The sequence below is a fragment of the Pempheris klunzingeri genome, chromosome 20 (assembly GCF_042242105.1).
Source record: "Pempheris klunzingeri isolate RE-2024b chromosome 20, fPemKlu1.hap1, whole genome shotgun sequence".
In the NCBI taxonomy this organism is placed as follows: Eukaryota; Metazoa; Chordata; class Actinopteri; order Acropomatiformes; family Pempheridae; genus Pempheris; species Pempheris klunzingeri.
The window spans coordinates 7,310,212-7,323,797 of NC_092031.1; the positions used below are offsets into that span (position 1 = coordinate 7,310,212).

A 13,586-nucleotide genomic window follows, 5' to 3' on the forward strand; every position below is an offset into this window, starting at 1 on the left:
AATTTATATTAAAAAAAAAAACTTTCAGAGACTTTCAGGGACAGGCAGCCAAAGTTAAGTTTTTTAAAACACTCAACCTGGCATGATGATCTCAGGAAAGCCCATCTTTCGAGCCACAGCAGTTGATCGGTCCACCAAGTGAGGGAAGTCCTTCCTTATCTGATGAATGTCTCCAGGAAGCAGCTTCAGAGTCACCCACAGGCCTGGTGATGCATTCAAGGCAATGAGGGGAGGGACCAAGATAATGTCAGAAGAAGACAGTGTGAGAGCAAACTGCCCCAGGAAAGCACTAAAAAGAGATTTCTTCTTGAGCTTTCTGCTGTCAGTGACATCCAGCAGCTCTAGGGCAAAACACTAATAGAAGCTACCCGCAGGGATGTGATTAGGAAAACATAATAACAGAGGAAGCAAGTGTGTGTGTGTGTTTTCCTTGTGCCCAGTAAAAAGTGAGTGTGTGTGACTGGAGTGAGAAAAACTACAAAATCTCTATCCAAGTCACATCAAGTGTCGTATAACTGTGGCAAAGGCAAAAGAAAAAAAATAGAATTAGGTCATGTGAGAACTAACACTAAGAGGAGAAACAGGCAAATTTTACTTGATAACACACAGACAGATTCTTGGTATCCTAAATGGGAAAATTTGACCAAAAATTAAATAAATAAAATAAAAAAATAAAATAAAAAAGTTGCCTGCCCCACTGCAAAATTCATGATAATGTCCCTAATGCCCCAGACTTCTTCTTCAGGCACTCCATTTTTAAGAGAATATGTGACACTTATTGTAGAATATTTAAATTCTGCAGTAATTCCCAGACTTAAATAATTGCTCTAGGGAAACCTGAGAGTTTGTAGCTTGAGAGGAAACTGTAAAGCTTTGAATAATTCTTAAACAAAGGGCCTTCAGGGGACTTTCATGGGTCAATATTTCCTAGCAGTTTAACACCAGTAGCCCCTCAGCTTCTTTTCTGCAGACACTGCATGGTGTGCCAGCTTCAGTTCTGTAACAACCCTCACTCTTAATATTCTCTCAGGAAAAAAAGCAAAGCAACGTAGATACATACTTCTGAACAAGACTGAAAATGACTAAAAACAAGGCACCCAATTAAAGCAGTCACCCTGTAGTGCGCTCCTTCACAGGCCACCAGCACCAGTGGTGTTTGTGAACTCTGAAGCTTTATTCACTTACACTTTACAAGGCCCCATATCGTTATGAGTGACACATCTCTCACTAGCCAAGCTGGAAGCCTTTTGATATGCGAGCATGACCGAAGCAGCTGCTCCCAGTGCTCCGCTGTTCTTCCCAGTGTGGGCCGGAGCAGACCTGACATTTATCCAAGTACATCTTCATAGGGCATGACAATACCGTGGAGGCTGTCATGTTGTTTCACTCCTCCCAGCACAAATCCCTTAGACGGCTAATGCTGTTCTTCCAACCACAGATGTCAAATCACTGATAACATCTAGTCTTTGCAGAAGACTTGCCCGCTTAATTAACAGCTGGATTACTTGGATCCTGTAGTCATGGTGATGAGGGCAACTATTTATAGGATGAGCAGTGATTTATAGTGTGAGCACTTGACAAAGAATTATGTTCTTATTAGCAAGATGAGAATGCCCTGCCAGCATGTTGGACATAATGATACTTTGTATGAAGAGTTCTAAAATATAGTATGACAGAAGACTACAACAGTTCAGTCGGGTGCAGTCAAGGTTACATTTGGCATGTTTAGTATGACCTGAACTATAATTTGGCCCTTCCATGTAAGGATTTTAAAATATCTAGTGGAACGTTTTCATAGATAATAATACTTCACAACTCCAGCGTCAATGTAATCAACAAATATCTGAAGAAAAGCACACACCTATTCTAGTGAGGTGCTGACTTGCAGATAAAGTGGATGTGAAAGAGAGCAGATGAAAGCTGCACACTCACAATGCTGATGCAAACTTTTCATTATTCTATTGACATTTTGGCAGATTTTAGTTTCCTATTGTTTCCTGAAGAGGACAATGCGTGCCTGAACAGTGATTTATGGAGCTGAAAATGTAAAGATTGCATAAGAGTGATGTTAGCAAGAAATCCAACATCAAGACAAGTTGCTGAAGCACTGCTGGATATTTGGTGGCCAAGTTGACAAAGAATCTCCATAAACATTAGAGTAGTCTGACAATAGAGTGGAATAGAGTTCCCTCCTTAGCCCTGGTTCTTGTGTCTGAACTTTTAACTGTACCTTGGCCCTTGTGATTGACCTCTTTGGCGGTGATAACTTTGTTGATGACTGTCTGGAGGAAGTCGTTCTCCCCCGCCACCCTGGGTGAAAAACGGGAGATGTTCAGCTGCTTGTGGCGAATGGCGTCATCCAACGCTAGCCTGCAGTATGCACACAACAGGCAAACACCACAGAGAAGAAGAGATGGTGGAAAAGGACAGGGAGGAGGAGAAGAGGAGGAGCGGGGCAGAAGAGCCACAAAGTGATGGTTGTGAGGAGGGGAGTGGGATGACAGAGAGACAGAGAAAAAGAGAGGGAGACACACACCGAAGAGTGATGCGAATACCGTGACAGACACAAAGCCGCTTGTTAGCAATGACGCAGTGAGGCAGGGTGGGTAATGAAAGAAACACACAGAGAAATCATCGTTTAGGAAATGATGCCCAGTCAGCATTTATAGTGCCACTGCAGCAGTGGGAAGCTTGACCTTCCCGGGGTCGGTCTTGAAGTATTTTCAACAGCAGAAATTTAACACCCAAGGCTGTAAACTTCAGACTATGTCCAAGTTGAAACAGTGAGAAGGCAAACTCAAATATCACGTCATGTTTTGTTCTCCAAAGGGCGTCAGGTGTAGAAAGTACCAGACTGATTGACATACAGAGCTTAAGAAAGTAGCAGATGCGATCTGGAAGCACCACACGTGTGGCAGCTGTGAGAGAAATATGAGCAGTAGGCTGCGACGGCATCGGCGGTACAGAGGACTCTCAACAAGCACAAAAGGAGGAGCATGGAGAAGACAGTGGTGAAATCAGCATGGAGAAAGCAGTAAAAGGATCTCTGTCACTCAGACTGTCTTCAGTACCTCCCACCTTAAAACCATAACCAATCCAAGTGAGGAAGTAGAATAAGCAACAACAGAAGTTAACACACGGAACATTGTAAGACAACACGACAGCATTTTCCCTCAAATTTGCAATGATACAGCTTTTGGATCTGATTTTTGAAGAGTTGGACACAGTCGGACAAGAGCACAGTGAGGCAATGGGATTTTCTGTCCATGAACTAATCAATCATTTCAGCACAACATGAAATCATGGCGCAAATACATTATCTAAATGAAAGTTTGATTTGATTCCGGACCACATGCCAGAGATTAAGTGGCAGATTTATAATGAAAGAGTGCCTGGGAAAAACAAGAACATCAAACTATCTCAGCGAGATTCTGATCTATCCAGTCGATTTGTGAAAGCCATTTCCATTCTGTTTGGATGCAAGGAGTCTATCCAAATTACATCACTACGTCCAACCTTCGCTAAAATGGCTTCACTTCCTGCCTCTGCTAGCCTTGAAAACACATTCTGAACTGCTATTTTAAAACTTCAGTTAAATTTCAGTGCGAAATATTCACACTTGGACATAAATAACCCCTTGTAGAGCTTGTTCTTCTCTTCACACTGGAAGGCTCTAATTTACATGATTTATGCTCAGAGATGAAGCCGTTTAGTGAGGTGATCTGCCAGCTAAACTGCCTGAATCTGAAGCATTTCCAATTATGCGGGAAATCACGTTAAGGAAAAGGTTACTCTGGCTCTGTACGCGGTCCTACGAGAATGGCAACAGTTAATGAGATTGCCTTAATTGAGTCAGCAGGGAATAGGGGAGCGCTACTGTCTTAAAACCCCTGGTAATCAGGTGTCAAGGATTCTAAAACATTTGTAAAATACAACCGCTGTGTCTTTGACATTCTGTACATATTCAAAATAATAGAAATAAGTGTAAGAGCAGAACCATATCAGCGTCGTCATTTTATGCAACATTATCCCAAGAACTTATGCTCCCTTATGTATGAAGGTGATTTATTTTGTGTTGCTGAACAATCCACTTACGGCTGAAATGGGATAAAGTGCTGCTTGTCCTCATCGTCCATTTTGCCTGTTATGATGTCAGTGACATCCATTACTGTGAAAAAACAAGGAGAGGAGAGAGGGTTATGGCGTGGCTGCGAAAGAGATACTGATAAGTGCATGGTAAGGCCACATCAGGGAGTAAAGGCAGCCAATGCTGGCTCTTCTTCAACTAATTAAGGCAGTGGAAGATAAGATTTCAAGTGACCTGCACCGTGGTCAGTGAAAGCAGAGGAAAGGAGCAGCCCGTGAAACAAATCTCTGATCTGACTTAAAAAAAAAAACACATTTAATGCTCAAAAATGATGGTGGAATATCTGCTTAAAGAACGGCTTAAATCGCTGGAGGTCAACGAAAACAGGATTGCTGCAGTGATCTACATGTGTAGTCCAGAGCTCTGTGAAACCATCGGTGGGTGTGGTTATATCCTCACAATGGATGCTGGCTGTTGTCAGAGGTGAACCAGGTGTGAGACTTGGGCAGCAACACAGCTTTTCAGTCTTGTGTTAAGTTATTTCTTAAATGTCTTTACAAGTTACAGCAGTGTACAGACCTGAGCCACATTTGCCTTCAAACATATCTGTGCCAAAAAAAAGCTCTGGTGTCACAGGTCTTTGATTTAACAGTCTGAGTCAAGAGCAATGCTGCAGTTAGCAGTCTGATGGCGTAATATTATTTTTAAAAAGTGTTGTGATGTTACACTATCAGAATAATGAATCCAGCGTTTCCAAACACAAGCTGCAAGAAGACAACACTATTTTCACAGGATGCAAATGTGCGAGACCAATTTGACCGAAGGTGAACTTTGACAACAAAACAGGAGACACGCTCTTGAATGCGTTCCAGCTGAAGTGAATGAGAGACGGAGCAAGTATTTGTGACAGCACCTTTACTCTATTGCCCTTCAGGTCGAACAGGTCGAAATAAAGTACTTAACTGTGTCTCAAAGAGAGCAAATCTCAAAAATCAGCCTCTCAATCACGCTGTGTACCGTGGCAATGGTGATGATGTCTAAAGATTAGCCATCATAAATCAGGCTGTCATTTACCCTCTCTTCAAGTGGCACTTGGAAAAAGACACTGAAAGAGGGGCATAATTTTCTCTGCTGGAGAACTGTGGGCAAAACGCCGATCTAATTAGTTTACGATATGCATGGCAGCTTGCCAAAATGAGATAAATCAAACTCTTCTTTCTACTTTAGCTGGATATCTACCATTTTTAGTCATCTGGTCAAGGACTTTGGCAGGATACTGAAGTGTAAGGCTTAAAAGGGGACCTGTGGCTACAATGTTCTGAGATAATCAATGTTTTCAAAAAGAAAGATGTGACTGCAATATTGCAACTCTTTCCTTGTGGCTCTTTTTGGGACAACAGGTTATCACAGAGTCTCTGTGTAGTCTGCTTTACCTGCCACTCCAAAGGGTCTTCTCAGTCCCGATGTCAGCTTCTTTGTGTTGTTGTCTCGTAGCTCCATGCGCCCCACTCTGACAATCTGACACACAAAGCTGATCTTCTCTCTCTTAAGATCTTCGCTGCCTAAATCCTGAGGAGGGGGGGAAAGAAAAGTTGTGAAAAACTGCTGACGCTGTTGCCTAAGAGTTGATAACATTGAGTTTTACTTTACAATGAGATTGTACAATGTGGGATCGAAATCCTTCAGAAAAGGCTTCCTTTAGGCTACAGCAGTGCTTGGGTGCACAACAACTCAATTAGTAGCTCCTTCTTAGGTGAAGACGAGTTTGTGGTGAGGGCAAATTTTTCACCACAAATTGCTTCAGCAACATCTGTGATGTCCACAGATTCATTTCCTGTGGGCAATACCTTCCAAAACGAGCAAAGTGCTCCCAGTGGGTGCACGCTGACCCTTCCGCCCTTGGGCTTCCATTAGATAGAGGTGACTGCCTTGGTAAATACATACAGCAAGCCAGGCTCTTTCTGAGAGAGCTTAACAAATACAGGCTCCGCAAACAGGCTCCCACATGCCTCATAACATGGCTGAATAAACAGTGGGCTACCACAGCCGAGCGAACACACACACACAAACACTGGGACGCATGTACAAGCAAACAAACTCACCGTGAAGACTGAACGCAGATTATGAAGCTGGTCTATGTCTTTCACCAGGCCTGAACTTGACCATTTCACCAGGTAGTTCTCGCTTTAAAGGAGAGATGGCAGAGAAAAAAGTGTGACTCTGCAATACAATCTGTCTCAGCAGTTTCTCATATTCACATTGAAACATCTGTGATACAGTGGATGAAGGCAGTCGAGTTGCATTAACTATAGTTTCCTCTAAAGCTGCGGAAGCTTGAATGTTAATCCAGACACAGATCCAACTTGGGGAGCAATTCAATGGTCAGTACAACAATAGTAAAAAGGTAAAACTGAAATACTACAAGAAACCAAAAGAAACCCTAACACTTAATCATAAGTGTGTTTGTGAACACAAAGGGAGGGAGAAAAAGAAGGAGCAAGAAAAAAAAAAGCGGATATGCATCCACGGGGTTACCTGATGAACTTTGACTCGACTGGGTCGTAGAGCGACATGAGAACCTCTGCGTCCTCACCGATCTTGCACACCACATTCTTCAGAGTCACGAAGAGGGCAAACGCCGGTGTGGAGGCAAACTTTGCTTGCCTGGTCAGATCAATATTCTGCTTCTGAGACTGTCGGAGGGAAACAGAGGTACTGAATTCAATATTGGGCATTCTTCCACAGCTTTCTGTGAAATGCAGGTGGGCAGCAGGTCTGTGTGTATTTGAGCAATGTGCCCAGGAGAAGATCAAAGGATCCCGGGGACATCGGCGTATGAAGGAAGAGATACTGTACTTAGGTGTGGTAAACAACTGCACAACGGATTATTGAATGTCACCCACTGCTTCAATGTCTCTCTGAAAATTCAACAAGTTCAGAAGCAAAGATTTAACTATAAATCCATTAGAATTCATTACAAAGTATTCCCCACTGGAATAAAAAGCCTTTACATTCGCTTGATCTCCAGAACTGAGTCTGCAGTAAAAGGTGGACTGCTTCTGCGATACCCTGGACGCCCTTCAAAAATATGCTGGAGGCACATCATTAATATTTATCACATTGACCTGTACACTTTCTTATTGCCCATGCATATGCAATAAAGACCTCTGGATGAAAAGGTCACATAAGATGAGACCACATAACTGCAGGGCACTTAGCGTCTGGCACTCCTACATACTGCCTACTGACATTCAGGTGAGGGATGCCACTGATGCGCCAAGTAAAATAGACAGGGAACCTGGCTGCGTTCCTGACTTTCTGAAGAAGTCAAGGATTTTTGTGTATCACGAGTGGTATTTTTTTTTTTTCCCCACTTAAGTTGTGCAAATGCGAAACATCTTTGTAGACTGAACTACAGGGGTTCTTTGTATTTTTCTTACCTTGAAATGCACTTTGTCCATCTGTCTAGTATTTGTATACCCTGTCTCACCGTTACATGACCGGAGTCAGTCAAGAAACAAGTCGCCTTTTTTTTTAAATGCAAACTAGCAAAACACTCTCGGGATAGTTTATGAAACCATGTAAATGACTTAAGCAAACAATCCTCAGTCTCCATTTTGGAAGCAGTGGGATCATAGTCACAGTCATAGTCAGCCGCATTAAATGAGTGCCTTTATTGATTGCGTAAAGCAAAATAAAGTTTAAAAGCAATAAATAGGACTACAGACATGCTAGTGACTATTAGATGGTGACAAACTGATGTTTAGCTGATACGTTTACCACATTACCCATTTTTGTTTAGCATGTTGGCATGCTAGCATCAGCTGATGTAATGTTAGTTGTGTGGGTATTTAGTCATGAACCAAACTATTGGACAAAATTGGAAGTTTGACATGATGATGTAGATAAAAAGTTGAGATCACCAAAGTGAGTTGAATTTATCCTCTGGGGAGCATGAATATCAGCACCATATTTCACAGAAATCCATTCAACAGCTGTGATATTTCAGACTGGACAAAAGAGGTCACACCACTAGCATGGCTAAAAATGTTTGACACTATTGTGCATGGGGATGGTGCAGACACTGCTGTAGAGGACGTCTCCAATGCAGACAAATGAGGAGTCATCTCATCTCACTATTATCTCATAAGAAGAGCAGTGACAACCCCTCTGCCATGTGTTTTTTTTCCCCCTAAGTCAAACACTGTAACTGCATCTGAAATTCAATGAGCCAGAAACAATGAGATCAAGATGGGGTCCAAGTGTAGATACCGGGTCCTCTTTGTCTTTACCTTCTCCTCTTGAATCCGGTCCTCAATTTGTTTTGAGGCCGCCTCGTGTGCTCTGAACAGGCTGACAGTGCTGGTGAGCTCTGGGTCCAATATGTTCCCATCTTTGTCTCTGACCACCAGATCGAGATCCAAGTACCTTGCATACAAATGGGGGAGAGTTAAGGACTACCAGAGTCTGTCCAGATGAAAACACAAGAGACAACATAAATATTGTGAAAGAAGGAACATCACACATTAAATGCACGCTGCCACTCCCATTGCCTCATTTTCCCTCAGCTCCACTGCTTTTATTCAACTCTTTCTGGCTGGAGGGAGGGCAGACAACATGCTGCCAACATGCAGTCAGTGTATTTCATCAGCTCATCACTTCTTGCCTCTGCAGAGGCAAAAGCCATTTCTCTACCTGGCCAAAGGTTTAAACTTTCATCACAGGAACAGAGTGGAGTTTCACAATTTTCATTTTCAACCGATTTTCTAGGCCCACTGCAGACACAGCAAGAGCTGTCATTTCATGATGGACTACGGTACAGTTTGCTGAAGCTAAATCCCTCCAGTTTGTCCTCACGCTAAGTGATGACCTGTCATTTTCTATTGACTGACACTGCTGACCTATTCCAACAAGAGTCATTTTACCGGATAGATATGAGGATAAAGGGATATAAGCTGTGGGGAAGAAAGGACAACGCTAAAAGCCTCTAAAGGCCGGATCCTCACTTGTTGCCATAGTCTATCTTGGAGGTGACTTTCTGTTTAAGCTCGGTGAGCTCGTCCTGTGGGAGGGTGCCGGACAGGATCTGGGAGCGCCATTCGATGAGGTCGTAGATCATGTCACGAACAGAGTTGAACATCTCCCGCTTGTCCCCCTGGAAACAGACGTATGGACACGTGTACAGCTTAGACACAGGAGGAAATTCAGAACATCCAAGTGCTCTTGTGTCTGAACGGTCCACTGGCAAGAGGACTTGTTCAGTTGCCTCATGTTTAAGTCTTGTATGCTTTATTCAATACATCATCATTGGCAGTCTAACAGTAACAGTATTAAAAGCTGCCCTGCATTCATTAACAGTCAAGCCTGTCTTAACATGCTATGCCTAGGACTAGGTATTGCAAACAGGGAAATTGATTATAACTCAATACACATGTAGGCCTATACAGAGTCAAGTTTTGATTCCCCTCCCCCAGATAGTTCAATAAGAGTTGCACATACTTTGGATTTAGCCTCTCTGTCATCTACTCGTGACACCCAGTCCTTATAATAATCATTTCCTAAACCAAAACTCCTGAAATTAACACTTTGCTGTTTTCCGGCTTTGTTTTTTACCGATTTGACGGCCAGAACACAGCTAACATTAGAGCAGCAGGTGAGAAAGAGGAGTGGGCGCTAAATTCTCTAACAATAAGCTAACGACAACCATTTAGAATTTAGAGTGTGAAAGCGGAAATAACCTGGAGATGAAAAATGACTAACATTACAAAAAATACTGGTTGGAAAATAAACTTTTGTTTTTGAAAACGCAACAAAATTCCTTTTCTTAAATCTATGAAATAACCCAGACCGTCATGGTTTGGAAAGGACTTTTCTTAATTCCATGGCCCATGGGCACCCGCTGAAGTAAGCTTATATACTTTATAAGCTTTACCACCTCACAAGCCCACTGAGCTGTTGTTTCTCTGCCCTCTAACATCCACACATTGCCTTATCCCACAAAAAATGTATCTAACAGGAATGTGTGTGTGTGTGTTTCCACTTGGGGGAAGACAGGCTTTCTTACCACATATAGGTCTCTCCATATTGTAGCCCACTCCCGCAGTGTGGTGGTAACCTCCTGAACCAGGGGCAGCTCAGTGGGGATGACCGTCTCCTTTTGCCTGCAGTGACGGTGAACAAATTTTGTACAGTGATTCTGTGTCCTTTCCACACTTTCCCCTTCACACTGAGACACTGTCAGTATCAAACATGTTGCCTGTCGTCAAAGCAAAAATTAAATGTATTAATTTCTTTATTGGCGTTGTTCAAATCCTTTAGTTTTAATTCTGTGAAACAAAATCTGTTCCTCAAGGTTCTCTGTTGAATTCAAGGACTTTGAAGTGAAGGTTTATCTTTTTTGTGTTGTGCAAGTGAAATCAAAGAATACAGATCAAAACAAGACAGTGCCACAAGTTGTACAACAACAAACCCACATGTCACATCACATCAAGTGCAGATATTTCCACTGAAACGACCTCAGAGGCTGTTCACCCACAACTTACATTCTATCTAGCCAACCAGCTTCTTAGTAGTAGGTCACAACATGAGTTGGGAGGACAAACTTAAAAATCTATTTATTTATTCCCCCCCCATTTCATTTTTTGTTGCCGATCTCATCTCAATACATCTTTAGCAAACAGAATTATAATCCCAATATTCATCTGATACACAATACATAGTAATAATCAAATGATCTCATATCCAAATACAATGAAAAAGTGGAAGTGGATAGGTACTCACCCACTGCCCTCAACTGTGGCCTCTTTCAGGTGTATATAGCAAGCTGGAAATATGCCCTAGAAGAGGAAGAGATCACAATACAAACAACGTCATAGTACAACTGGGACAGAATCTGCACTGCTGGAAAGAGTGAAGCTGTAAAGAGTAACCAGATTTCAGTGTGCAAGACATTTGTTTACTGGCCACTTACCTTTTTGGATTTTCTCCTCAGCCTATGCCCTCTGTACCAGTCTAATGGAGAACAGAATTATGTTAAATGTAAGCTGCTTTTCTCCTATGTGGTACACAAGAAGAATAAAACCACAGAAAACTCAATAAAACCTGCACCAAAGTTAACTTTTCAACAAGGTTAACAGTTTTATTAATCAATATGCAATAAAGAATGACATTTAAGTTAAAAATACCAACACATTGATGATAAAAACCCCTTGCTGCTACCTTCTCCATTTACAGGAACACGCCATCATAAGCATTATTGCCCATACATTTTTCTTATTGAACACATGTCCAAAGATTTGACAAAACAAAAGAAGTATTAGTTATGACAGGAAAATAATGCGCGACATTGGCGTGTCAGCTCTGATCGTGTGTGTCATCAGTAAGCCTGTTCTCACCTTCATATGTCTCAAGTATGTGCACTGTGTCTCCAATCTGCAGCGACAGCTCCTCCTCTCCCCGGGCATCGTAGTTATAGATTGCTGGAGAAAGATGAGAGAAGACAATATAAGAGGAGGAGATATTACAGGAGGAGGAAAAAGGCAATAAAGCGTTTGGCTCCCTTGTGGCACTAATTGTGTGCCATTGCAATGTGTAGTAGAGGCATCACACATCCACAGGATGTCCACCCACTCAGTCTGACACAGTGATGGTTGGGGCTGACACCATCAAAGCTGTAATATCAACACATTACCACCACCCACTGAAAAGAAAGCAATAATGAGAATGCCAGAACAACAATAATGCCGTCAGAAAACAGATTTGCTCAGAATTACGGAACAGAGACAGAGATAATAAAATACAGAGGTGTTCTGGATGTTCTTGGGTGTCCTCAGACAAAAAAAAAAAAAAAAGAAAAACAACCCTACAGAAGCACATTTGTTTCATTTTTTTTAGGGCAGAGTTAAATGTATGTGTTAGCATAGATAGTTTTTCCCCACCACTGACCAACTGATTGGTTGAAGAACAGGTCGCATTTCAGAGATTTCTTAACTACAGCCCTAAAAAATGTTTGTATGCTAAATGAAGGGAAATCAATAGAGCACAATGCAGGTGCTCCCAAAACTGCTTGGTAAAAATCACCAATATGGTCTGGTGAGTTCAATTAAGTGTGTAAGCATCTACAGTGTAACAACTGATTTAAGTGTAATGAATAAAATGTAGTAACTATAGAGTACATAAAATTTTGAAACAACATTAAGACCAAAGCCCAATCCGAAAGGTTTAGTGTATACAGTACATAATATAAGTAAAGAAATAAATCCGACACATCAGAAGCGTGTTTTGCAGTATTTCAAAATAATATCTATTTTTCTTCTGTTTTTCATTCCTGATTCCTGGATGCGCTCCAAAACCAAATTGCTCATTCCTTGGACCAAACTTTCCTCCAAATTTAATCAAACTCTGTTTATTTGCTAGCAGGGTATCACAGATACTTGTCAACAAACACACAGTGAAAACAAATGGGGCAGAAACCATAAATCTCCTTGGCACAAGTAAAACCTCTTATTAGTAGTCAGTGCCGCATAAAAAAACTTTTCTTGTATATTCAATAAAGACATCTGTGGGATTTGTGTTCTTGGAGATCTACCAATACAACGCAGGCTAGTCTCTGATGGCCCTTATTCAACAGCCAGCACACCCAGTATCTGATGTCTTTTGTCAGAGCTTCGCCAACATGTCAAGGTCATGTTATAACCACAAAATCCTGACTGGTGACACTTGTTCTCTCGTTTAGTGAGAGATGAACAACATGTCATTGTCAAACCAGCCATGACCGACACCTGTCTTTGAGAAATACTACAAGGGCCCCACACACACACACACACACACACACTACACAATCTATACAGTGACAGCATGACAGGTAGCTGTGTTGAGAGTACACCTGTGGGGAGAAATGGCACAAATGTGCGTCTGTGTGTGTATATTCAAGTCCTGCTGAGGGAATGCATGCAGGGCCACTTCAACAGAGGTTTCCAAAGGTGAATGATGGCTTAATTAAAAAAAAGACCATCGCCGCAGGCACTGGAGACTTCCCAGCATGCTCATGGTACATCAAGTGAATCAACCGTTTTCTCCCACAATCACCTGCCATCAGCGGAGCCGATTATATTTCATTTCCATATCAGGTAGCACACAGCAATGCTTTTTTTTTTGGTCACCATTTAGCTTTTAAAGTTGTTATGGTGGACAATTATCTAGAACAAAGCATTTCTGTCTTTGTCGCTTTTGCTACTGATCTACTCCCACACAAGTGAAGACAACATTTCTTTGTGTGTTGTATTTTGTGTTTTTTAACTGCTGGTTTGCTATTTAGTTTTCATTTAAATGACCACCATTTAGATTTTTGATTCTGTAAAAGACAAAAAACACTGATGAATAAAGCACTGACTAATGTCACTGTGCTGCTAATTGGAGTTCTCTGTAAACAGAGAAGCCTTTGTAACTGTGATGTGTGTGCCAGCAATGGAAGACATTAGACAGTCTTGTAAGACTGTAT

General features: G+C 41.8%; 1 protein-coding gene across 2 annotated transcripts in view; it reads right to left on the reverse strand.

Moving 5' to 3' along the window:
* dock1 (dedicator of cytokinesis 1) overlaps positions 1–13,586 on the reverse strand; it is a 172,129-nt gene that overhangs the window by 141,597 nt on the left and 16,946 nt on the right. Inside the window, exons 2-13 of one of the 2 annotated variants that reach the window (XM_070851297.1) lie at positions 11,482–11,565; positions 11,058–11,098; positions 10,868–10,923; positions 10,152–10,248; positions 9,094–9,242; positions 8,380–8,515; positions 6,623–6,780; positions 6,190–6,271; positions 5,521–5,656; positions 4,096–4,168; positions 2,231–2,310; positions 78–203 (exon numbers count right to left, since the gene is read on the reverse strand). In XM_070851297.1, the coding sequence (XP_070707398.1) occupies positions 78–203; positions 2,231–2,310; positions 4,096–4,168; positions 5,521–5,656; positions 6,190–6,271; positions 6,623–6,780; positions 8,380–8,515; positions 9,094–9,242; positions 10,152–10,248; positions 10,868–10,923; positions 11,058–11,098; positions 11,482–11,565 (1,218 nt within the window). Of the gene's footprint in view, positions 1–77; positions 204–2,230; positions 2,371–4,095; positions 4,169–5,520; positions 5,657–6,189; positions 6,272–6,622; positions 6,781–8,379; positions 8,516–9,093; positions 9,243–10,151; positions 10,249–10,867; positions 10,924–11,057; positions 11,099–11,481; positions 11,566–13,586 lie in introns of both variants that reach the window. The other variant, XM_070851296.1, reaches the window with a different exon arrangement.